This window comes from Trichosurus vulpecula, chromosome 4 (assembly GCF_011100635.1).
Source record: "Trichosurus vulpecula isolate mTriVul1 chromosome 4, mTriVul1.pri, whole genome shotgun sequence".
Classification (NCBI taxonomy): Eukaryota; Metazoa; Chordata; class Mammalia; order Diprotodontia; family Phalangeridae; genus Trichosurus; species Trichosurus vulpecula.
Window position 1 is genome coordinate 91061505 of NC_050576.1, and position 27106 is coordinate 91088610.

Below are 27106 nucleotides of genomic sequence, written 5' to 3' on the forward strand. Positions count from 1 at the left end.
AAGATATGATTATTGCCCTTCAGGATCCTATAAGCTAATTGGAAATGATTAGACATTTCTCATGTAAACATGATACAGATAGAATATGATCAACGCATAAAACTAAAACAGGTAATCAGATAAACGTAATTAAAAAAAGCTAAGAGGTAATTTGAAGGAGAAATCACCTGATCAGGAAAGGCTTCACAGAGTGGCATCTGAGTGATACCTTAAAAGTGTCTTTTGTAATATACCTTAAAATATAATAAGGTAATAAAACACTTTAAAAATTGTCTTAATAGGATGTTGAAATCTGGAGAATTGTAGATAGAAGGCTTTACAGAAATAAAGAATAATTTTATCAAAGTTACAGAAATTGGAGAATACAAGACAGGTGGATGAGTTGAGTGGTTGAACAGTAATTTAGGGAGAGTAGTTTTGAGATAATGGTGGTGTCAGATTTTGGAGAACCTTGAATACTAGTCTAAAAGATATTGAACTTTATTTTCTAGATAGTGTGGGACCATTGAAGGTTTTAATTAGAGGAGTGATGTGATTTGACCTGTGTTTCAAGAGGATGATTCTGAAAAGTGATGTATAGGATCTTTGGAAGAGAAAAAAGAATAGGAAATGTCATGTATTACCATAGTCTGTGAGAAATGAAATATGAAACAACAGATATACTACAACTAGAGTTGTTTCCAAAAATAAGCAGCCTTTTTTTTTTTTTGGAGGGGGGAAGGCAGGGCAATTGGGGTTAAGTAACTTGCCCAAGGTCACACAGCTAGTAGGTGTGTCAAGTGTCTGAGGCCGGATTTGAACTCAGGGCCTCCTGATTCCAGGGCCGGTGCTCTACTCACTGCGCCACCTAGATGCTCCAGTAAGCAACCTTTTACAATTTTTGTTAAGATTATGGTTTTTCCTGAAAGGATTCAAATGTTACGACTTTTATTTGGGTTGATTTAGATGAAAGGCATATAAATCCTACAAAGTAGTAAAATTTCCAAAAGTAATTTTCTGGTTTAAGTCTGACTTAGACTGGGAATTTTTCTAAGATGTTCAAGATTGACCCTGAACTTTTGTATTCAGAGAATCTAGATTTTGAATATCCTTAGACCCTCACTTGACCTTATCATTCCCTTTGCCCTATAGCTTACCTTTCTTTCATAGTCACAATTTTAAAAAGCTGTTTGCACTCATTTCTTCTCCTTCTTCTCACACTCAGTTCTCTACCTCTTCCACTGTGGCTTCCAGCCTTATCATTCAACAGAAATTACCTTCTTCAAAGTTATCATTGATCTCTTAATTGCCAATTATGATGGTCTCTTCTCAATATTCATCCTTCTGAACCTTTCTGTTGCATTTGATACTATTAACCTCCCCCTACTCTAGAATACCATTTCCTTTAGGAGTTTTCGTGATGCTCTTCTAACTTATTTTCCTACTATTCATATAACCATTCTTTCTCAGTCTTCTTTGCTGGATCATCTGTGTCATGTCCTCTAATTATGGCTGTTTCCCAAGGCTTGCTCTGGGTCCTCTTCTCTTTCTACATTTTCTTGCTGAGCTGATCAGTTCCCGTGAGTTTGTCATCTCAGTGAAAATGTCTTCCCAAACTATTTATCCAGCTTAGTCTTTCTCCTGTGCTTCAGTCCCACATCACCAGCTGTCTATTGGATCCTTCAAATTTGATGTACTCTAGGCATGTCAAACTCAACATCAACAAAATAGAAGTTGTTAATGCCTTTAACCCTCCAGACTCAATCTTCTTCCAGACTTCTCTTTCTAGGCCCCCAGGTTCTCAGCCTCAGTCTAGTTCATCTCTTCACTTCCTTCATCCTATATATCAGTCATTTGTCACTTCTATTTCCCAGTATCTTTTGAATTCCTCCCTTTCCATTCTCATCTCATTCCATTTCATCCCTAGTTTAGGTTCATCTCTTGCCCTGGACTATTGGAATGACCTCTTAATTGTTAAACCTTCTTCAAAGCTCTGTCTTCAACATAGCTGCCAAAATGATATTCCTAAAGCATAGGTTGGAGCACATTACTTCCCTACTCACTAAATACAGGGGCTTCCTGTTACCTCTGAAATAAATACAAACTCCTCTGTTTGGCATTTAGAACCCTTCACATCCTGGCTCTTAACTTATCTTACCATTTTTATCATGCAGTACTCCCCTTCACTCTACATTCCTGCCAACCTTGCCTTCTTACTGTAGTTCTCATATGATGTACCATCTCCATTTTTATGCCTTTTAATTGGCTACCTCACACACCTAAAATGCGCCCAACTTTTCTTCTAACTTTGAGAATCCTTAGTTCCCTTCAATCTCAACTTAAATCTACCTCTTTTGTGGGTCCTTGTCTGATCCCCCAGATGCTAGTGCCTCCCACTGCTCCCATTATTTTGTAATTATTTATGTAGATTTTGCACTTAATTTTGTGTACTCATGTTTCTCCTGATAGAAAGTAAGTTGTTTGAGATCAAGAACTGTTGTAATTTTGTCTTTGTATCACCAACACTAAACACAGTGACAGACACATAAAGGAGGTGTAATAAATGCTTATTGATTAATTTACATTATTGCCATGGGTGTATATAGTTTTCCTGATTCTGCTTACTTCATTCTGTATTAGTTCATTATAAGTCTCCTCACATTTCTCTGAATTCCTTGTTTTCTTCATTTTCTTCTGGTTCAGCATTGTTTTAATGTTCATTCTATTGTGTGTGTTTAGCTATTCTCTATTAGTGGGGCACCCACTTTATTTTCAGTTCTTTCTACCACAAAAATGAGTTGCTATGAATATTTTGGTGTATATGCAATCTTGTCTACCTAGAAGTAAGATTTCTGGGCTAAAGGATAAATAATCATAAGATCATAGACCTAGTGCTTGAAAGAACCTGAGTCCAACCTCCCTCATTTCAGAGATGAGGAAAACTGAGGCCCAGAAAGATTATGCCATTTACCCATGGTCATACTGGGATTAAATCTTATGTACTGTGGCCAGTGCTTTCCAAATTCTACTGCTCCAAAATTTGTAAATCTTGTTCCCTTTGGTGGCGTAACTACAAGTTCTTTTACAGACTGATTGGATCAATCTATAACTCCACAAACAGCATATTAGAACAGCTCTTTGTTTGGGACTGTTTCTAACTCCTCTTTGCCAATTTGCTGGGTGTGAAATGAAACCTCAGACTCATTTTAGTTTGCATTTTTGGATATTATTGTTGTTTAGAACAGTCTTTTAGATAGTCGTTGACAGTTTATAGTTAATCTTTTGAAATCCATTTGTTCATTTTCTTAACTATTAAGTAATGTATCTCAGTCTTATAGGAAATTTACATAATATACATATGTGTGTGTGTATCGTGGATAGAGATAAGAAATATTTGATGGAAAAATGTTTTCTGTTGGTAACTTTTTGCAAATTTTTTTTATTATAGTGGGCAGATTTTTAAGGAGTCCAGAAATGAGTGAGAGATGAGGCAGTAGAAGCATCTAGTGTAGATGACTTCATTCTAGGATTTTGGCTATGAAAGGGAGAAGATACGTAGGTTAATAACTTGATAGGGCATGACAGATTCAAGTCATGGTTACATTGTTAACTCAGGTTTTATCCTTTACCGTGGTGTCTCTTATAATCGAGTTTTATTACTTTACTTGCTTCAACAAAACATGGCTTTAAGTGTACCTACTTGGGGTGAAATACCTAGTGCAGGAATTCTTAACCTAGAGTCTTAAATTTTTCATACTATTTTTATGATTATATTTCATTATAATTGATTTCCCACTTATGACTATTTTATTTTGTGCATTTAAAAACATCTTGAGAAGGGGTCCCTAGTTTTCACCAAATTGCCCACCGTGTTGGGGAAATTCATGATGAGAAGGTTAAGACCTCCCTGCCTTGTGGTTTATAAAGTGGCTATTTTGCCTGTAAGTTCTTTGTTAGCCCAGAAGATACTATTATATCCTGATTCACTATTTGTTCTGTTAGAAAATACTTGGCATAATGTCATGAATAGCTAGTACTTTTGAGAGTTTGAAATGGGACTACAAAAAGCAGATGGGTTACATAGAGAGGGAAGATGTGTATGCTTGTTCAAAGAGTTGTTTTCAAAACAACTGTGTGGTAGTCTTAGTTGTGACTTTATGAAATTATTTGTTTCTTTTAGAATGAGGGGAGTACTTTCCATCATTTATTACTAACTCTGTGTCCCTCTTTCCAAAACACAAAATTCATAAGATTGGAGGACAAAAACCTGGAAGGGACCGTAGAGATAATTTCTAGTTCAGCCTTGTCAAGATAAGGAAATAAGATCCAAAAGGTTACATGTCTTGATATTTCAAATAGGTTCTGTGTAAGCTAAGATAGACTTGTCAGACCTTAAATCCAGTGAATGCTCTCTTCATTTTATTACTGTGCTATTTCTCAAGGATTGAAAATATGGTAAATTTATGAAGTTATAGATCAATAAATAGACTTCAAATATTCAAGGACTAAAAGTGTCACTAATTTTCATTTACTTCTTCATTTATTTTTGTTAATGCTGGAAAGTTTCTGATAGTTATTTTTAATTTCTCAGAGATGGTAGTTTTGTATGACTCATAACTGAACATTTATTTCTGAGAGAAGTTTGGAGTCATTAAAGGAGCTTTGCAATTTTTTGAGGGTACTCCACTCCCTCTTGCCCTCCTCTAGTCTGTCTGCACCTAACTCATTATTTTACTATCTGTTCCAGTCATATACATTGTTGGACATGCTCTACAGATTGTTTCTCTAATTGGGTCTCAGAATATGGGCTTCCTTAAATACTTTTTTTTTCCCCTTTGTGAATGTTTAAGTCAAACTGTTGTGATAAGTTATAGCTCTCTTCCAAAAAGGCTCTGTAAATGGGGCTTGATTAGCAGTTAGCATGAGGTCACCTGCAAACAGGATATAGAAAACTTCACTTCATAGGGAATCTCTCTTTAACCCTGATTCTCCTCTGTATCTTCTTAATCATAGTGGTGAATACCTTTGGTAAGAATTCATCTCATTGTTTTTTACTTTTTCCTGTGTTTATAATCTGAATTTCATAAGGTTATCTTTGTTCTTTCAAGGACTCTTAAAATAATTTTTTGTATGTATGGGGCACACAGTATTGGAAGAGAGTTTTTTAAGACACAATTTTTTAAAATGACAAATATCTTCCATTTGCTATAGCTTTTGTGCAGTTGTCTGATGATATAAAGATATGGTCTGATATGTTATATTGCTTGTGAAAGCCTTCCTATTCCCAACTAATAACTTCTCTAAGTGTATCCCATGATTTATCTGTAGATGATTCTCATAAAAATCTTATGTAAATGGGAATGTAAGAATATAAGTCAGTAGCTGTTTTTCAGTATTGATAAGTTCATGTTTTTTCAACACTTTTGATGTCTACCTTGTGATTTGGCTCTTCAGTTCCCCTGACAGCAGTGTTGTCTACAGCATGGATCTCCTTTAATTGGTCTTATATGACTGCTTTTTCTGTCTGTTCTTTTTTTGTTTTGTTTTGTTTTTTACTTTTGTTTATACCTCCAGTTCTGCAACGTTTGAGTTCACAAGTGATGGTTCTGACTTTTATGGTGAAGTTAGTTTGTTATAAATTTTTTTCATGTCTTTTTTCACTTTAAAAAAAACTATTGGAGGCGGAGCCAAGATGGCAGCTGGAAAGCAGAGACTTGTTTAAGCTTGCCCCCACATCCCTCCAAACACTTGTGAAAAATGTCTCTGAACAAATTCTAGAGCTGAAGAACCCACAAAATAGCAAAGGGAAGCAGGGCTCCAGCCCAGGACAGTCTGGATGGTCGCTGGGAAGGATCTATCACATGGAGCTGGGAGTGGAGTGGAGCACAGCCCAGCGTGGGCTGTGCCAGGACCAACCAAACTGGGGGCCAGGCAGAACAGGCCCTACCGCCCTAAATCAGTGAGCTGTGGCAGTTACCAGACTTCTCAACCTACAAACCCCAAAGACAACAGAGAAGGTTAGTGGGAAAAGCTTCTGGGACAGAGTGAAAAGAGTTCCTGGTTCGGCCACCACCCTGGGGGTGGCAGGGGTGGTGCAGCTACAGAACTACAGCTGCAGTTGCTTTTAGCCCCAGGCCCTGCTTGTATCTGTGTCACATGCTCAGGGTTAGCAGTTCTTGGGGGAGGAGGAATGCAGGTATGGTAGAGCTTACTGTGTAGAAAACAGCAGCACAAGGCCCCTAAAGCTTGGGACAGAGTACTCCCTACTCTACAAGAGGTCATACACTGACAAAAACCTCAAGGGTCAAATTTTCTCCCCATTTCTACCTTCCCCCCCCCACTCCAAGATGGTATATATTCTTATTGCTGCATTTCCCAGTCAGCCCTCTCATCTGTTTCCCCACTCCCTTTCCCCGCCCCCATCCTTTTCCCCCTCACTTTCTTGTATGGCTGGGAACATGGCTAGGCAGTGAAAAAACACACGGACTCAGATTCAGACTCAGACTTTGGAATCTTTTTTTGGTGACAAAGAAGAGCAAAACTTACAGCCAGAAGAAGTCAACAAAGTCAAAGAGCCCACATCAAAAGCCTCCAAGAAAAATATGAATTGGTCTCAGGCCATGGAAGAGCTTAAAAAGGATTTAGAAAAGCAAGGAAGAGAAATAGAGGAAAAATTGGGAAGAGAAATGAGAGTGATGTAAGAAAATCATGAAAAACAAGTCAGTGACGTGCTAAAGGAGACCCCCCCCCCAAAAAAAATACTGAAGAAAATACCACCTTAAAAAATAGACTAATTGGCAAATGGCAAAAGAGCTCCAAAAAGCCAATGAGGAAAAGAATGCCTTGAAAGGCAGAATTAACCAAATGGAAAAGTCCAAAGGTCCAAAAGACCACTGAAGAAAATACCACCTTAAAAACTGGATTGGAGCAAGTGGAAGCTAGTGACTTTATGACAAATCAAGATATTATAAAACAGAACCAAAGGAATGAAAAAATGGAAGACCATGTGAAATATGTCATTGGAAAAATCACTGACCTGGAAAATAGATCCAGGAGAGATAATTTAAAAATTAGTGGACTACCTGAAAGCTGTGGTCAAAAAAAGAGCCTAGATATCATCTTTCAAGAAATTGTCAAGGAAAATTGCCCTGATATTCTAGAGCCAGAGGGTAAAATAGAAATTGAAAGAATCCACCGAGCGCCTCTTGAAAAAGATCCCCAAAAGAAACCTCCTAGGAATATTGTTGCCAAATTCCAGAGTTCTCAGGTAAAGGAGAAAATACTGTAAGCAGCCAGAAAGAAACACTTTGAGTATGGTGGAAACACAATCAGGATAATACAAGATCTAGGAGCTTCCATGTTAAGGGATCAAAGGTCTTGGAATATGATATTCTGGAGGTCAAAGGAGTTAGGATTAAAACCAAGAATCACCTACCCAGCAAAACTGAGTATCATGCTCCAAAGCAAAATATGGGTTTTCAATAAAATAGAGGACTTTCAAGCTTTCTCAGTGAAAAGACCAGAGCTGAATAGAAAATTTGACTTTCAAACCCAAGAACAAGAGAAGCATGAAAAAGTAAACAAGAAAGAGAAATCATAAGGGACTTACTAAAGTGGAACTGTTTTGCTTACATTCCTACATGGAAGGATGATGTGTGTAATTCATGAGACTTTTCTTAGTATTAGGGTCATTGAAAGGAAGTATATATATAGGGAGAGGGAGAGAGAGGGGGGGAGGGAGAGAGAGGCGGGGGGAGAGGAAGAGAGGACACGGTGAGTTGAATATGAAGGGATGATATCTAAAAAATAATAAAATTAAGGGATGAGAGGAATATATTGAGAGAGGGAGAAGGGAAGAGATAGAATGGGGCAAATTATCTCACATAAAAGTGGCAAGAAAAAGTAGTTCATTGGAAGGGAAGAGGGCAGGTGAGGGGGAATGAGTGAATCTTGCTCTCATTGGATTTGACTTGAGGAGGGAATAACGTACACACTCAATTGGGTATCTTACCCCACATAAAAGTAAGGGAAAGGGATAAAAAAAGGGGGGATGGTAGAAGGGAGGGCCGATAGGGGAAGAAATAATCAAATGCAAACACTTTTGAAAAGGGACAGGGTCGAGGGAGAAAATTGAATAAAGGGGGACAGTATAGGAGGGAGGGAAATATAGTTAAGTCTTCCACAACAGGACTATTTATGGGAGTGTTTTGCATAATGATACATGTGTGGCCTATTTTGAATTGCTTGCCTTCTTAGGGAGAGTGGGTGGGTAGGGAAGAGGGGAGAGAATTTGGAACTCAAAGTTTTAAATGCAGATGTTCAAAAAAAAAGTTGTTTTTGCATGCAACTGGGAAATAAGATATACAAGCAACAGGGTGTAGAAATCTATCTTGCCATACAAGAAAGTAAGGGGAAAAAGGATGGGGGTGGGGAAAGGGAGTGGGGAGACAGATGAGAGGGCTGACTGGGGAATGCAGCAGTAAGAATATATACCATCTTGGAGTGGGGGGGAGGGTAGAAATGGGGAGAAAATTTGTAACTCAAAATCTTGTGGAAGTCAATGCTGAAAACTAAAAATTATTAAATAACAAAGTATGGAAAAAATATCACAAACCTAAAAAGTATTAAAAAAAACCTCTTTACAGTCTTCCTGTTTTTTATCCTAAATTCCCACAAGATGACTTTGCTTATTTTGGTCTGACAAAACTTTCTTAAAATTTGTCTTTGGCTGCCATTTCTCTTCTACTGGCAAGTTAAATCAGGTTTTTCTTGACAAAAACTGCTTTTTTTTTTTAGTGCTCTTGTATTTTCATTGTCATGGCAATTGATCTCATATTAGTTAAACTTACATATGAAATTGTAAGAGCTTACATTTCTCTACCTTTTTCTACCTATAATCTATTTTTCAAGTTTACTCATTTGTTTGAATAGTGAGGCTCCATCTCCTGACTCCAGACATTTTTATTGACTGTCCCTTTCTGCCTAGTATTCTTTCCCTCCTCATCTCTCTTTTGGTCCCACCTAAAATCTCACCTTCTAAAGGAGCCCTTTTATTGATTTTCCTTAAGTCTAATTCCTTCCTTCTGCTGATTATCTTCAATTTATCCTGTATATAGTCTGTCTGTACATAAGTATTTACATGTTGTTTCCTCCAGTAGGCCATGAACTCCTTGGGAATTTTTTGTCTTTTGCCTTTCTTGGTACCCCTAGCCCAGTGCCTGGTACATAGTAGGTGCATAATAACTGTTTATTGTCTTATTGGATGCAGGTACCAATATATAGAAATTTTAGAGGCTAACAGGTTAGTCATGACATGAACTTCTTGTACAGTTGGAGCCTGACAGCTCTCAAAAATGCTCTACTAGCATATTTGTTTAAAAGATATGAATATATTTAGTATAATTGCAAAGTGTGAGGCATTTTTGATGAGGAAAAGTGACAGATTTTATGGAAATTTTTTTCTGATTTTAGATTATTTTATGCAATTTTCCCATTTTCTTATGTGATATTCTGTCAATAAATCACCAAAATCATTTTCAGTAATAAGAAAGAAGAAGCTAGAATCAAAAGGGAAAAAAAAAGAAAATAGAATAGTATCAGATGGTCTATTTGAGTTTGACAACAGTTGTGTTTAGTCTGCAACTTTAAACCTTTGTCTTATTTCAAATTTTTTTCCCTAAGGGCATCCTGATTTGTGATGGCTCTTAATGAAAGTCATGGTATCTGTTTTGTTTGTAAAATAAATGAATTAAGAAACAAATTTGATTTAGTGTTCTATACCAACCTCTTTCTTTCATTTTACTCAGTAATCATTTTTATTTTTATATTAGTGTTTCATGGTATCGAAGATTGCTACTCATGGCTTCCAGAGCTTTGTGTAAAGCATGCTCTTTTTCATATGGAAAAAATCAATTATTATAATTTAAACGAAACTTAAAGAGTTACATGTTTCATTTTGATTTGTAAGATGCTTAAATTGATAGCATTCTGTAGCTAGTTCATTTTATAGCATTTGGGAACTTTCATGATTACCTCAGATAAACTATTACTTACTTCAATGGCAAATTGCTTTTGATAAAGACAGTGAAGTTTAGGTGTATATGTGGAATGAATTACATAGCAAATTAGATAGTGTATGCAAGTTTCCAGAAGCCTTTCCTGATCTCTCTTAATTCTCGTGACTTCCCTTTATTGATTTCCCCCAATATAACCTGTATGTAGCTTCTTTGCATGTAATTTTTTGCATATTTTTCTCCCTATATTAGACTGTGAGCTCCTTGAGGACCGGGACAAAGTTGCTGCTGCTTCTTTTTTTGGGGGGGTGGGGTGTCCTCATTGCTTAGCACAGTGCCTGGCACATAGTAAGTTTATAAGAAATGTTTATCGACTTTATAACTGACTGACACAGGTAGCCTACAGTATTAGAAAGAGTAATGAAGTAAGGCTTGAGATTTTAATCCTGCATCTGCCATTAATAGTTTTGTGACCTTGAGTAAATCATTTCACTTCTTTGAACTGAAATATTTTCATGTATAAAATGAAAGGCATATACTAATAACAGTAACAACTCACTTTTATGTACTTTGGTTTTAGGTTTTTTAAAAGGGAGCATTATTACAACAACCCTATGAGAAGTATATTTAATGGACACTGTATTACCTAGGATAATGTCAACTAAATTAGTAAATATCAGAACTAAGAGTTGAATTCAGGTTTTCTGAGTCCAAATCTTTTCCTTTTTTTTTTTTAATAATGTTGTATTCTGAACTTAAGTGCCAGAAAAGAGAGCATTTCCATATACAGAGCAGAATACAAAAAGAGGGTTATATATGACCCTGTGGCACTCCCTTTGCCTATTGGATATTTTCAAACTGGATATTCAAGAGATATCTTAAACTTAACATGTCTAAAATTGAACTTACTGTCTTTCCCCCTAAACCCTACCTTCTTCCAGAATTTCTAACATCTTTTGAAGGCACTTCTATCCTTCCGTTATGTCCAGTTCATAATCTCTATATTATTCTTGACTCCTGACTCTCTCTAACCCCATTTGTCCAGTCATTTGCAAAATCATTCTGTTTCTACTTTCACAACATTTCTCACATCTGACCCTTTCTTTCCACTCACAAAGAAAGCTATCACCTTTTAGACTCTCACTACTTCTCACACATCAGTTATTAATAATATCCTCCTAATGGGTTTCCCAGCCTCAAGTCTCTCACCTCTCCAGTCCATTCTACAGTTGGCTGCCTAGCTAATTTTCCTTATGTGTGGATCTGACCATGTGACTCCCTCACTCAGCCAACTCCAGCGGCTTCCTGTTGCCCTAGAATAAAATATAAAGTCTTCTGTTTATCTTTTAAAGAAGTACACAATCTGATCACAACCTAACTTTCCAGCCTCATTGTTGGTCAGTCATTAGCCTTTATTAAGCACCTTTTATGGGCTAGGCTCTGCGATAAACATTGGGGATACAAAGAAAATCAAATGACAGCCTTTGCTCTCAAGGAGCATTACTCGCTCTACTGCATTCTGTAATCTAGCCAAATTGGCCTTCTCTCTGTTTCTCATCCTGGACAGTTCATTTCCCATCACTTTGCCTTTAAACCGGCTGTCCCTGATACCTGGAATGCATTCCTTCTTTATCTCTGCTTCATAGAGTCCTCTCACATTAAAATGCCACTCAGTCACCATGTTCCACATAAAGCCTTTCCTGATTGCCCAAATGCTAGTGCTGTCCTTTCTGTAGTACCTTAACTTCCCTTTATATATATGGTGTATACCCACATATTTATTCACTTTCTCTTTATGCCATATGTTTTTTATCTCCGAGTCTCCATTAACATGTAAGCTCCTTGTGAGTACTTACATCTCCAGAGCCTAGCACAATGACTGGTACAGAGTAGGTTTTTAATAAATATTTGCCTATTAATTAATTGATTGATTCACGTTTCCTTTTTCAGACCCTAGGAACAGAACCAATCCACCTCCTGGACCTTTGTTGTTCTTAATTAATTCATGCAGTAACCTTTGAGGACATTAAGGTTCTGAAGGAATCCTTGTTCCTTCTCTGGCAATTAGAATGGCATTCTCATAGTTCAAATAAATTTACCTATCTAGGTTTTTCTTGATTCTCATGCTTGTATTTCATAGTTCTTATTCAGTTTGGATATCTTTTATCAAAGATGCTTAAAGTCCTATGTCCGTTAAAGGCTTATTTTTTCCCTTTAGGTTATACTCATTGTTGCAAGGTGAGGAATTTTTTTATTGTAAATCTATCTCTCTTCCCTTCTGTAATATTATATTCCAAGGTGTCTGTCTGTCTCTCTCTTTTTTTAAAAAAAAAAGTAAAAGCTTGTGTGATTCTAACTGGTCTTTTGATACTTAAACTGCTTCACTCTGTATGCTTGCAGTATTTTTTCTTTGATATGTGAGTTCTGGATTTTGGGGTTATGATGTTCCTGAGATTTTTCCTCTTGGGTTCTTTAAGGAGGTGATATCAGTGTATTTTTTTTATCTTTACTTTTCATACTAATAGATTTGGTCCATTTTCATTTATGATTTTTTGACATACGTTAAGGCTTTTTCTTTAAATCCTGATTTCCTGATGACTTGCCCCATTTGTAGCCTGGAAAATTTGCCTGCCCTACTTTCAGTACAAATCTGGGGTTTAAAAGTATAACAGAGCTAAGTGTAGTGGCACACTCCTTTTGTCCTTGCTTCCTGGGAGACTGAGGCTATTGAATTGCTGAAATTTTGGAGTTCTGAGCTGCAGTTGGGTTAAAGCCTTAACAGCTATCTGGACTAAGTGTTGGATCTGTAGGGCAAAGAAACAGAGAAGCCCACAGGCTGCCTAAGAAGGTGCAAACTGACCTAGGTCAGAAAAGAACAGGCCTGAGCTTCTCTGCTGCTCAGTACTGCAGTTGGGCTTGCATGAACACTTTACTTCCAGCCTAGATGAGATTAGGAGACCCAGCTCCCAAAACGGATTAATAAATAAATAAAAATAGAAACATTCAATAATTACTTTAAGATAATTTTTAAGATTTGTTTTGAAACTCATTGACTAAAAAGTTTTGGGTTTTTTAAAAAGCTTTTGATATTGCTGTGTAAAAAGATTTCCTTTTTTGCAGTGAGCCAGTCTATTTTCACATAGACCTTTATACATACACAGTCACTCACTCTAGGTATGGTAAAACAATTTATTTTAAGACATTTTTATATGTAGGAGTCTGCACAGAGGGAAGTTCATATAATTTTAATAAATATTCTTGACCTATCAGTTGGTTCATGAATAAAATAAATCTTACTTTTCCCTATATCCATCAGTTCTTTGACACTTAATGCCAATCGTTTAACATATTTAACCTCTCCCTCCCATCAGATATTTATAGCCCATCCACAGACAGAGGAAAGAGAAAAAATGAAAATACATATAGAATAGAGAACTTTTCCTCCCATTTGGCCCACGAATAGGTTCTGCTCCACAACCCTCATGTTGAATAGCTGCATGTCTGCAACTCTTAAGTCACAGTGGTAAATAGTAGACAATCTAACAGTGTTGCATATCACTTTTTGGATACTAAATTAGGTTAGCTTGGAGTATGGTAAAACTCTTTGACTTTAGGTACTTTGTCATTTTTTTCTGTATCCACAGTGCCTAATACCTAGGAGAGACTTAATAAATTCATTTTGATTAGTTGGTAAAAGGCTTCATTTGTTAGTTTGTTTTCAGTTTTACAGAAGGAAAGAAATATGTATATTATCTAGGCTTATGGCTGATCTTCATCTTTATATATAGAGAGAAGTATGCTTTATTCACTTTTATTGACTTTCATGTGATGTATTTTACTTCTGCAAGGGTAATACCAATAGAAATCTCATTTTTAACATCTGTAATTTAGGATTCCCTTAGAGATGCTTTTTTCTTGTCCTTGTGACTGACAAATTTTAAGGCTACTAGTTGACCTAGCCTCAATAAATTCTATTAAATCCATTGAAACATGTGCATTATCAATGCATACAAACATATGTATATTCATATATGCATACACGTATGCCTACAGTACTGTCATTCAATTTGAGGCAACAACCTATCTCCAGATGTGGCTTTACCTCAGAAGTCTTTATTCCTTTTGTATCTCCATTTTCCTAGATACTTTCTGAGATTTCCTCCAACTCTCAAATTAATCTTATTCTCTAAGTTGAATTTGACTCAGTATTTATGCTTTATTCCGTAGGGGTACAGATGGCTGGGATACAGTTAGGGGTACAGAAAAGTGTAATTGTGCAGTGAAGGGAGGGAAATTACAGAACCAAAGTGGGCGGTAAGGTACAAATAGGAGAGGAACCCATAGTTTGTAGCCTTAGGTATAGTCTTAGCATAACAGCACATATTCTCAGAATGCTACTTGTTTTAACTTACTACTCTCTCTTCATGACACCATTGAAAATCCAAAGAAGTTATCATTTGTGTGATATTTGCTTTATTAGAACAAAAGAAATAATAATATTTCTAAATGTGGTAATTATAATTACCACTTTAAGCATACTTAGAGTTTAACTCAGCAACTTTAATGTTTTTTTAAATGGGATTTTATATATAATCCTTCAGTTTAAAGGATTTTAAAATTTGTAGCTAAGGCATTTTACCTTGTTTTAAAATATTGAAACCTTTCTATAAGCACTATAACTACAGAGTTGTATTCCTAGAGTCACATTCAGTAGAATGCTGTTTTGTCTTGTACCCTTGTCTAAAGATTTTTAAATGTGATACATTAAAAGTATCTTGTCTTCAGATAAGATCATCTCACAGAATATTATATCATAGTGTCATTGTACTTTAGTTTTATTACATTGTTTGAAACATGAGAGTAGCATAATTTAATTTGAAAGTCTACTAAAATTGTTTTTGTTTTGCTCTGAAGTTAGTTAATATTTGTTTTAAAATTTTATATAAGTTTATTGCTGTGAATGGCAAAGGCCCAGCCTTATCATAGCACAATCAATTATCATTTAGCTTCTTTTGAAATGATAAACTTAAACCCGAAATATTTAGCAACTTATTTCCATGGCAACTTGCTAATCTTGTTCGTTTTCTGTATTGGGATGAATATTTTATTTGTGTTTTAATTGCCACATGAAGCCAGACATTACTTATTATCTTAAAGTCTGCAAAGTAATCGGGAGGCACGGGGGAAAGAACACCAGCCCTAGAGTTGGTAGAACTGGATTCAAATCTTGCCGCTCTAACTTACTGTTTTGTAATCTTGAGCCTGTCACTTAGGTAGAACCAGTTGCATTGAATGGCTTCTGAGGGACCTTTTTTCTCTCAGTCAGTGATACTCTGCTCCCAACAATATTCTATATCCTTAGCTTTGTTCTTAAAAATATTACTTCTTTATGAAGTAATTTATTTTATGTCCAAACTTCACCATAAAATCATTCAGCTAGCATCTTTTGAGCTATCTTGAGCAATGATTATCAGAGTTCACACTTAAGAGTTCCTCTGATCATCGGTCTCCTTGCGATTAATCACCGTATTGCTTTACTTGCTGCTTATAAAAGTATTGCTCATATTTTGGGAGACTTGATTAATGCTATTAGGTGGCATTATTATCTACTTTACTTCAAATGAATTTTGTTATTAAATTATGCATTTGAAAATAAATGAGGCATCTTGGTGGCAGAGTGGGTAAGAGAGGTGCATTTGGAGTGAAGATGACTTTAGTTCAAATGCTGCCTCAGACACTAGCTGTGTGACCCTGGGCAAGGCACTTAAGTTTTCTTGGCCTTAATTTCCACATCTGTAAATTTCCTCATCTATAAAATGAGGATAATGATATAGCCCCTGCATTACAATGTCGTGAGGACCAAAAGAGAAAACATGTACAGTTCTTTGCAAATCTTAAAGCCCTGTATAAATGCTAACTATTACTATTATTGCTCCTTTCATTTTCCTCCTCTGTATTAATTTCCTGTAGAATTACTGTTGCTTTTACTAGTATTAGTTCATAAAACCATAGATTTAGAGCTAGAGGGAACTTAACTTTCTCCAGTTCATTCTTTACATGGCTGCCAAAGTGATTTTTCTAGAGTCTAAACCTGAATCTGACACTCCCCAACTGACTAAACTTGTGTCTTCCCATTGCTCCTGGGATCAATATAAACTCATCTTTTAAAATCTTTTATAACCTGGCCCCTACATAACTTTCCAACATTATTGTACATTACTCCCCAGTAAATGTTATACCATCCCCCATCTTCATGCCTTTGCACTGACTGCTCCCCCATGCCTAGAAGGTACTCCCACCTCACCTTTGCCTTTTGGAATCTTTTGTTTCTTTTAGAAAATTATACCTTCTGCATAAATCCTTTTCTGATTCCTTTCCAAAATATACCTTATATTTAATACTTATATTGAATTTGTATGAACTATTTATGTACACATCTCTTTTCCCTCTAAAGAATGGAATTGTTTCACTTTTACCTTTGAAACCCATATGCCAACCCAGTGCCTGGCATGTGGTCAATGTATAATGTATACTTGGTGAGATTGATTGAATGATTGAGTTCAGTTCCTTCATTTGATGTGGAAGCTGAGGCCCAGAGGGGTAGGTCACTTGCCCAAGGCCAGACAGATAGCTGAGTCAGGATTCAAACCCAGGTCCTCTGGATCCAAATTCAGTATTCCTTCTGTTACTCTGTGCTGCCTAATTATGTGGTTAGGGCACTATTAAAAGTAATATTCAGCACTTAGAATCTTCAAGTTACTGCTGGCAATTGTACAATTCAGTGCAACAATTGAAACAGACTGATATCCAAATATTTGTCTCAGTTTAGCCACTTTCTGTTAGAACTGAAGATGGAATTATTCTGTGTAATCTCACAAGTTTCTTTAGGGCTCCTATGGCATATTATTTTCTGTGCCATCTTGGCCCTGCCCCCCACCCCCACCCCCACACATGTACACATACACTTTCCCCTTCCCCAAACCTAATCCCTATTCCATATGCAGAGGAATTTATTCCTGGAGCTAGAGGTTTATTTTCTTGCTATTACATGGATCCGGCTACCAGTTTACATGACACACAGCTAGGGCAATTGATGTATTAAAGCTTAATAATGCATTCTTACATCTTTTGATTCCTAATTCCTTCCTGATACACCAATTTGGTTGGCAAATGTATGTAGGCGAGCTCAACTTTAAATCTCTATTAGATTCATAAAACTGGAAGTGACTTTGAAGACTATTTTTGGTCGGAGACCTCATTTTACTCCTTCGATTAAGGAAACTTTGTTTTAAAGACATGCTTTTCCATAATTATAATGAGAAATTGTTTTGTTGAATACAGCAAACATTTATTGAACATCTATTTTCTAGAATACACTGTCCCCAAATAAAGCATCAATTGTAGCTTGTCTTTTTCAGCTTATATTTATTAGTTGCTCACTATCCACTCTATCTTTCATTAAAGTGTCTAAAAGGTTCATCACCACATGATGATTTTTTTAACCCCTGGAACTCACAGACACCTTTTTATTTTAAGGCTTTAAGGCATTTTTTGATCTGCATCATGAAGGGAATTGACACCAATGAAATCACAGATCCTTGAAGTATTGAAGTATAGATTTGTAATATTATTGTACTGCTTATGGAATTTGAGTGGAAATATATTTTACCAAGATACAATTTGGGGAAGAAAGATCATTATTTTTCCCTCATAAAGTACTCACTATAGAGTAAGGAAAAAGAGTCAGCAAAAAACCAAAAAAAACCCCAGACTATAAATAGGTGACTTCCTAGAAATTTAACATCTTTATAACTTACTCCTTTGAAAATTCTCAAACTCTTCAAAGACACAGGATCTGGGTCATTTTTTTTTCCATGATTGACATTGGAAAGATATGAAATTTTTACATGAAAGAACAGGAGCTAAGGGAAGAAAATTGTGTATCCCTCCAAGAATCAAATTTATAGGTCTTTTATATAAATACCAAAATCATTTTTTTTGTAGACATCAAGATAGATGCAAGGTTTCTGCTTGTAATAACAATTTAAACAAATGGTAAAATGATATTCATTGAAGGTGTATGGATTTGTGAAGAAAGTTCTTGAATTTGCCTTTGATCATCAAGTTTACTTGTTTGGCTAAAGCATTGGTGTCACCTTACTATATTTGTCATTTCAATGACATCCTAACATTTCTTATATAGTAATTTTAGTCTTCTAAATGAAACAAGTAAGAAACAAGCCTGAATCAGGATTAAATGTGTGTTGATCATCCTGTAGAATATACTAAACGTATGACTAATCTGAAAAACAAGGCGCATAAATTTTGAGCAAAGACCAGATAGGAAATGTTAAAAAAAAATACTTTGTTTCTAATGCAAAACTTTTAAATGTAGTTATCAAAATTCTTTTCACATGATTTGTCCAAGAAACAGTTTAAAATGAAAGTAACAAAAAAGTGACGTCAATTTTAAATAAAGATTGCTATGTTTATATACCAGAAATGATTTGGAAGCAACTAGATATTGTTATGATGATAACTTAGTTACTTTTCATTTTCAAATTAGTGACCAAAGGATATGAAATTACTATGAATTCATTGTACTCATGAAACTCAACAAAGCTTTTTTGGGTTTCTTGTTTACCCTTTTTTTTTTTATTAAAAACTTTGATAAAAGTGCATCATACACATTTTTTAGTACTAGAATCAAATGTTCATCAAACATTTGTATGGGTCCCCCCACCCCCCAAAAAGTCTAATTTGAGGATGCAGAATGTCATCCACAAAATCAAAATTGTTGGGTTGTAAACTTGGCACTCTGACAACAGAAATAGTGCCATAAAATGATTAAGTATCAGCATGTGCACACCTGCTGTCAGGAAATGAGCTTCCCATATGCTGCACTTTGGCAGACATGCATCTTTAAAATGTATTGAATGAAACTGCTTCTGCACTCTTCATCCTTTTCAATAATACATCCCCATTGTTCTTTTTCCACTTTTCCTTCACTTAAAGGGACATGACAAATCTTTTATAATCAAATGCATTTTCTGCTACAAGATGGCACTCTTTAGGAGAGTGCAGTAAGCAGATTTAGTTGAATGAGTTAAGAAATGAATGCTGTTAGTAATGATATGACTTATACTCAGAAGGAAATAGATTTTGTGCATGTGGTGCTGTTTAGTGACTGTTTTTAAACTTTAGCCTGAGACACACTCATGGTCACATTCTTTCACATGTCATATCAAAATAATACTTCTCTGGTTTTTGTGAACAGTGTTAAATTAAAATGATTATTTCAGTAGTTTAAAATAGTAACTTGATGTGAAACTTTTCATTTTTCTAAATGTTTTATGGGATAATTGAACTAAGTTTTCTTTCATGGAGTATAGCTATGTAAATAGGGTAGTAGACCAAAGAAAAAAAATTTTTGTACAGTTTTAAGTTTTCTTAAAACAGGTTGTCTTATGTTTTTATTTACAGTAATTCTTTATAACAGAAAACTGATTGAGAAATGAAGTGGATTTTGTGACTTAATCTCCATCTTTCTAAACTTTGTGTGGAAAGTAGAGTGGATTACATTTTATTGGCACATAAACTAGAAATCGTACCACTGAAGTGTGCCTGCTTATTACTGCTTATTAGCACACAGGAGGATTTTATGCTGTTTGTTTCACAGATTCTCTTAGGATACCTTTTGGGATTTTTTTGTGTGGTTTTTTTTGTTTGTTTTTTGTCTTAAGAATTAAACTCTTCAGAAATTAAAAAAATATTTTTAATTCCATCCTGTGATAGGGAATTAACTAAAAACTGCCCCATGAAGCTCATCAGTTTTTACTCTACATGCTTTCCGCAATATTTACAGATTGCACGTGGGATATAATTGTCTTTTCTAGTGCAGTTTACGATGACGATACCTGCCTGCCTTTTCTTTTGCTGCATTGGCACAGGCGTTGTGCTTATTTTGTTGTAAGTGGTTCCAGTATTTTATCAGTTCACTGGGCTGGAACTGATGAGAGGTAATTAGGTGACTGTATTTACAGCTTGAGTAAGAAACTCGCCAGTGATTGAAGACAAATTCATTGGGAGGGGGAACAGGGTCAATTCTCAACTTGGCAAGACAGATCCCCACATATACATCTTCTAAATGCAAACGTCTGATGCTTAAAGAAACTTTAAAGATCTTTTCTGCTAAATCTCCAGAAAAAACATAACCAGTCCCAGAACAGAACACAGGGTACCGCTCACTTGGGTAGAGATCTGGTGGCATATACCATTTGCTGTCTTTGTTCCGATTGGGTGCATACCCTCTCATTAGGTAACCTGTGAAATAGTTATGCCTAGGAGGCAAGTCTGGCTTTAATAACTTATGTATTAAATATTCAGTGTTGACAAACATATCACTATCAGTTTTCATAACATAAGGAATATGTGGGCAGTAGGTTGCAACCCAGTTCATGCCCATTAGTGTCTTAATGGTCAAGTTGTAGTAAGTATCTAAATATTCCTGTTGTATAATATCATGATATTGTCTGCTTTCTTCCAATATGGCCCGCTGAAGGTGGCCATTCAACTTAACATTTAAGCCCAATAAAAAAATGCGAGCGATTTGAATTCCAGGTGCCAGGCTTTCATTTCCCCAAGTTTGTCGAATAGCTCGCCTTGCTTCTGCTTGTCCAGGTTCTGCAGCTATCAGGAGTATTAGAAAAGGGCTCTTCTCTTGGCATTTTTCAGGTTCATTTATGATATACTTGAAATGATACAAATTTGGATGACCAGTACCCTTTTCATTGTAAATACTTCCATTGGCACTGAGTGTATTCTCCAGGCCAGTTACCCCTTGTGGTGACAAGTCTGTGTTGTTGGCATTAGTAGCAGTTTGAGGCCTTAGAGTCTGAGGGACTGCGTCCTTCCAAATGTTCCTTAGGGAGCTGTGGTTTGTCTCGCCCTTTGTAGATCGAAATCCTCGTATAGTATAGGTTACAGGATTTTCTTTGAAGCCAGCTCTGCCTGGCAGCCAATCATGATGATTAAAAAAAAGAAACATAGCAAAAAGAAAGACAAGAGAGAGTAGACCAATGAGATGTGTACGAAACAAAGACCTCTTGGCATTCCAGGTCATCTTTGCAAAGCAGCAATGTCGTCTCCTCCACTGAAGCATGTTGTAAATATCCAGTAATGGGATATGGAATAATGGTGGAACAAAATGTTGGTTCCCTCTTCTGAACCAGTGCTATTCTTTGGTAATCATTTTTAAATTATGTCCGATCTTAAGGGCTTTCCTCTTAAATCACTCTGTAAAAGTGAAAAATACAATATTTCAATGTGTTCAGGGTTTTTATTTTGTTAGGTTGACTAGGAATTACAGATTTTAGTAAACTCAATTTAAGTTTTTAATATGAAAAGAGAATTACAAACACATAGTGAAATAATTTCTCAAGGTATTATATTAAAAATTATACAGCAGATGACTGGATTGAAATATAACTGTCTTCATCTAATTAAACCACTTAAAATAAGCCAAAACCACTATTTTTTTTTAACTAAACTCCTTGTTAAAAAGGATTATTTTCTTTCCATCCATTTCCTCTTCCTCACAGAAGCTCTGACGTAGTTGTACTTTTGACTCAAGGTAACAACTTAAAGCAGCTGTCCCCATTTTGAAAAGAGAATTATTCTCCATGCCCTGTGAGAGGCCATTTGAAAAGTGCCTTGATAGCATATGGAAGGTTTATTGGTATTAATTAAAATTGATTTGACATACAGTGTAGTATGGTACACAGTCAGCTGCCTTTTTTTGTAAAATGGCCATGTATTAGTGCTGGGACAGACGGTACAAGGTTGATTATAGCAGAGTTCAGTTAGTCACAGTACACTGCTTGGCATGTTTCCATTGGCCCCTACTGTGTTCAGAAAGTCAATGAGAAGATGCACCTGTCAAAATTAATTTTCGGGGTCTAGTAACCTCTGTGCTGGGCTTTTTAGACAGCAATAAATGATGAATAATTTAAACTACTTAAAAAACATACTCATAAGCTTTCAAATTCAGAAGGTTCTTTTAGTGGTTACATAGTAAACAATAAATGTTTATTCATTGATTCATCATTTAACCAAAACCCTTCATTTTCTAGAGGAAATTGAGACTCAGAATTATAACATGACTTGTTCACAGCCAAACAGCTAGTTAGTGGTAGGGCTAGTACAAGAAGCCTCTCCTCTCTATTCTCTCAGCCCATCCATCTTTCTACCATACCGTGTTGTCACTTTAGGAGCATTTTGTTGCTTGAGTCTTCATAATAATTTTGAAATGTAACATTTAGTTACCTTTTGTTGTCTGTGGTTTTGGCAAGACAGATGGCTTTACCATTACATCTACATGATAGAATTGAATAAAGATATGCTTTTAATAATTTGTTGCTTAATGTAAAGCGTAGGATAAAGCTACTACTGTAGTCATACATAGTTTTATATACAGCTAACTTCAGAAACTTTTAAAATTCAGTGTTGTGTCTTATTTGCATGTAGATAGTTAAGTAATTATAACTTTCAGTCACATTATATCCTACGTTTGTTTTTACAATTTAAGGGAAAATCAGTGTGGTGAATTTATGATGCTCAATATTAAAACCTAATCATTTACCAAGATCAACCCATTTATTGCACAGTACAAATTTGTAATATACTGTAGTTTATTTCTGGACCCAGAAGTTCTGAGCACAGAAGAAAAACCGTGTAATTATAGCATGAGTTCAACTAAAAAGTTATAAAATATTTTTGTTAAATTTGTAATTTACTTACAGTCCTCCAAAATCTTTTTGATTAATTCAAAATTTGTAATAGTTCATAATTAATTATGGGTAACTTTAATGTAGGTAAATTTGATAGTATAAGTTTGTGAACTGTTAGATTTTGATCCTATTAAAGTCATGGTTAACTAATTTTTTTTTACCTTGACAAAGAGAAGAAACAGACTTACAGAAAAATAGAAATTTGGATACAAAGTAGAAATTTTTATTTAATCTACTGTCATTCATGTGTAAACTTGATACTTTCATGAAGTGGTTGAACTGTATGAATGAAAATAATTTGTGACTATCTTATTAACAGCCACTAGGGGGAGCAAGAAAATAGGAAATTTTAACCGTGATTTCTAAAGTATTACATACTGTATAGGCCATAGCATGTGATTTTTTTCAAGTTTCTAAGTTTACAGAGTATTCTGAATTTTTATAGCAGTCTTCATGGTTAAAATTTTATTTTTACATTTTCAATATAACTAACATAAAAGAATTGGACTTAAAAATTTTAAGGTTAGATATTTTGTGTATATTTTTTAAAAATTGGAATGGAATTACATGATTTCATTATACTAATAAAGTAAATGCAAAGCTATCTTATTTCATCACAAAAGTATTTTCTTAAGGCTCAGTCTTTAAAAAGTTAGTGTTGAGTGTTTTGATTTAGAAAGTCTTCCCACTCAACTTGTAAACACTTGACCAACATTTGTGCTAAGATGGGGAAACTACATCTAACCATTTTTAATTTCAAAGGAATTATTTCTTAGATTCCATACATTCTTTTTTATTTTGAGGAAATGAGCTTTTCTTTAAATTTTTAACTATGGAAGGGCCACGACACCAATTAAATTTTTAGAGCCCCAAATTAATGATTTGTTACTTGTTTATCAGGCTGCGTAACAGTTTTTGGGTCTGTTTTTGATATTCTTGTGCTTAATAGCCAGATAAGGCCAAGAACTACAGATCTTTTTTTTTAAAAGCCATTTATGGAAAGTACTCTATGCAACTTTATGATCAGAAATGGAATATAATAAGTTTTATACTTGTAGAATCTCATTAATTTTAAATCATATACATATGCTAAATGTTAATCTATATCTTTACTTATACATGCTAATATAACCATATGAGCAGATGTTGGGCTTTTAAAACTTGAAAGTTTATGTGTACCGTTTGTTAATATTCCCCTCAAAAACTGAAACAGCTATAAGAATGTGTGTAGCTTTTTAAGATGCCCTATCAGAAGTTTCTGAAGTGTTTCGTACTTTTTATGAAAAAATAAATTCCTTAAAGCTATTTGCTATGGTGAGGGAAATTTATGATAAATGCCATTCTATTTCTCTTCTCAGAATTTTCTTATTTTATATGTTAAAACGTTGGGGTAGTTTAGGTACTATCCGACTGTCAAAATCTGGCTTCTGCATTCTGCAATAGGGTGGTGGTATTGATTCAATTACCTTTAAAACTTTAAAAGTGTGTGGTAACTTAGGAAATATATTCATTTCATTATGTGAAATTTTTTTTTGTTTTGCTGTTTGCATTTTGTTATTTAAAAATTCCATATAATAGTATCATTTCAATATATTTTCATTTGTCCTCTTAAAACTGTTCTTTTTTCTTACTTAAGCATTGCTAGATTTAAATGCCCCAGCTTTTAAAGATATTGTTTTATTTTGAAATGTTTATTTTGTAGTTTGCTAATGGAATTATATTGTTTATCTATCAGGATAATAGAATCTAAATAAGTTCTTGACTCTGTGCTTTAATAAGCCTATTTTTGTGTTTAGTTCCTGAGATAACTCTTTATTAGAAGGAAAACTGATAGGATGATTGAGAGTTGGTGATTAAATGATAAGTCGTAGTAACTGTTATTGCACCATGCCAAAAATCAATTAAAAACAGACCTTGGAGTTTAGTAAGCTATTTAATTCTTACTCATATTGTTCACCTTTTGTTATTAGTTAACATGGTCACCCTATTTAGCAATTTCAGTCAACATAAGAAAAGTTCACCATGTTGGATACTGCCAATTTTCTTAGCAGGTTTGAGAAATATACTTGGAATCTTTAACAGTAAATTGCCATTCTCACTCTAATAGTGACTTGCTAAAATAGTTAATTGGATTTCGACATATTTGGTTCAGTACAGAGAGTTACATTAGTTTTATTACATTTTAGCATAGCCTGTAGCATAGTAAACACATTTAACTTTATAATTCCTTATTTTGATTTATTGGTAATTCTGTAGAAATCACTTGGATTCTACATATTTCTTTGAATTCTGATATTGATGTTGAGAGAAAAGATGACTATGTCAAGTCAAATTATTTTAATTGTATAATATTAGTGTCTCTTTGTTCAAGTTGCATTTTAGCCATTAATAGGAAAATGGGCAATTTCTTGTGGTGCCATGTTGTAGGTTACTTCCATCTTATAGTCAAGATTCTTCTTTGGCATCTTCAACTCAATAGTACTCATAAACTGTGTCTGGTAACTAATAGGACTAGTATATGAGACCACTATTTTTTTGTATTTACAGTGGAGGTAATGTTAGAGAAAACATATTTACAAAATTAGGTTTGGCTGCTATTTAATATGACATATTTATATTTTAAAAGAAGTATAGGAAAAAAAACAGATCACAGTACTACAATTTGAAGCTCCTTGGCATAGATTGATGGTTTAATGATAGGGTCATATAGCCATTTTTACCACTGCTTTTATTTTCTTGAGATAATGATTCATGGTGAATTGAGTTGATAAAAGGATTGCTTTGCTATGCCATTCTCTTTTCCCCCCTTTCTCCCTGGAGATTTTTTTTGAAGTTGAATTTCCCAATGAATTCTGCAAGTACATCTGTGTTAGTATTTTCAGTTTCTTTCCCCTTGTGCTACAAAATGATTATAAACTACATACTTATCTGAATAAAACAATGTTATATTTTCTTCTCCAAAACAGTGTAAAACTAAAAATGTATACATTAAAAATCCTTTATCTGTTTTAACACAGTAATTGATAGAACTGAACGCTAAGCATACCCAGTGCTCTATACCTCTAGGGTTGTAAAGGTAACAAAATCAAATGAATACCACACACAAGGTTTTGACATACCTTCCTTGGTCAAGCCATTTATGGTGAGAGGATTATGCTCACTGAAAATACTTTTGGCACGCCATCACTTCAGCAAAAAAGATGCTATCGAACATGCGCACATCCCCCAACAGTCTGCTTCCTGCGATTGCTTTTCACAGGATCCAATCTGTCCATCTGTCTGCTTGTCTCCGAGTTACCTTCCTTGTTCATATGTGTGTTGGTCTTCTGAGGTGTTCTTGTTTTTTTTTTCTTATTCCTTTTAAATTTTAAACAAAGAGCTTTAGTTGTCCCTTCTGTTTGGAGCACTTTTGTCTACCCCCCACAATTGATGCATTGAAGCTTTTTACATCTCGTATTTTCCTTGTCGGACAATGCAGTGCTGTATTCTCTTTTCAGTATCCATATTTTTAGTGCTGAGCTGCAATGTGAAGCAGCTAGAGCTAGAATGTCCTGGTCCGATTGTGTTGAAAAATAATAGGATTTACCTCTCTTCTTTCATTGTTGCCAAGCAGCTGCAGGAAGGATTTTGAGCAGTTTTACTGAGGTTTTGCTCTATAAAATGAAATCCATGGTTCCTCAGCTGCTGCACGAGCAGGCAGCAGTTTAAATGTGGGCTTTGACAGATGCTGTCTTCTGACAGAGCAGAATTTAACGTCACTGCTTGGCTGAATCCCACGTGATTGTTTGCATTCATTTTGACTAAAATCCCAAGGCAGGGAGGAGGCTTGGAGGTTTTACTTCTATTTGATAAATGATCCATATTCAGTACAAGTGTAGTGATGAGTGAATAATATCAGAGTGAGATGATTATGAAATACATGGTTTATGAGTTTATTTTTTCAGATTATTCTCATTTTTTTCTTTGTTCCTAAACTGTGGGTTTCTAAATGCTTTTAATGTTAGACATTAGTTTTCATATTCCTAACACACTTCTGCAGTGCGTAAGAAGTAAAAGCTTTTTTTATGTAACTTAGTTTGGTTTAACCCTTATAGCATCAGCTTTGCAGTTTCTTCTTTCAACATCCTTTCTTCATCCCCAGAATTTTTTCGTTTGCTGTTTCTTATCTGAGATTCAAAGACTACCATTCATATTTCTTTTCTAAAGCTTTAGAAGTTTTTCCTCATTTATTAAGTTAATCTAAATCAGTTGGTTTTGATTTCTTTACTGACATCAGGTTACAAGGTAGCCTATTTTTTAAAAAATTGTCATTTCTTTTAACCTCGG

At 35.0% G+C, this 27106-nt stretch overlaps 2 protein-coding genes across 2 annotated transcripts in view; one reads left to right on the forward strand and one right to left on the reverse strand.

Moving 5' to 3' along the window:
• The window catches only part of CDC73 (cell division cycle 73), a 177645-nt gene that overhangs the window by 80647 nt on the left and 69892 nt on the right, over positions 1 to 27106 (forward strand). The window lies entirely within an intron of this gene.
• Positions 17303 to 26524, reverse strand: B3GALT2 (beta-1,3-galactosyltransferase 2). Its single transcript, XM_036755343.1, has 2 exons — positions 25900 to 26524; positions 17303 to 21287 (listed from the first exon to the last, which is right to left on the reverse strand). The coding sequence occupies exon 2, from the start codon at positions 21151 to 21153 to the stop codon at positions 19885 to 19887; it is 1269 nt and encodes a 422-aa protein (XP_036611238.1). The 5' UTR covers positions 21154 to 21287; positions 25900 to 26524; the 3' UTR covers positions 17303 to 19884.

Excerpts from the sequence above, each read along its gene's own strand:
- B3GALT2 (XM_036755343.1), bottom strand. The coding sequence starts at position 21,153 with ATGCTTCAGTGGAGGAGACGACATTGCTGCTTTGCAAAGATGACCTGG.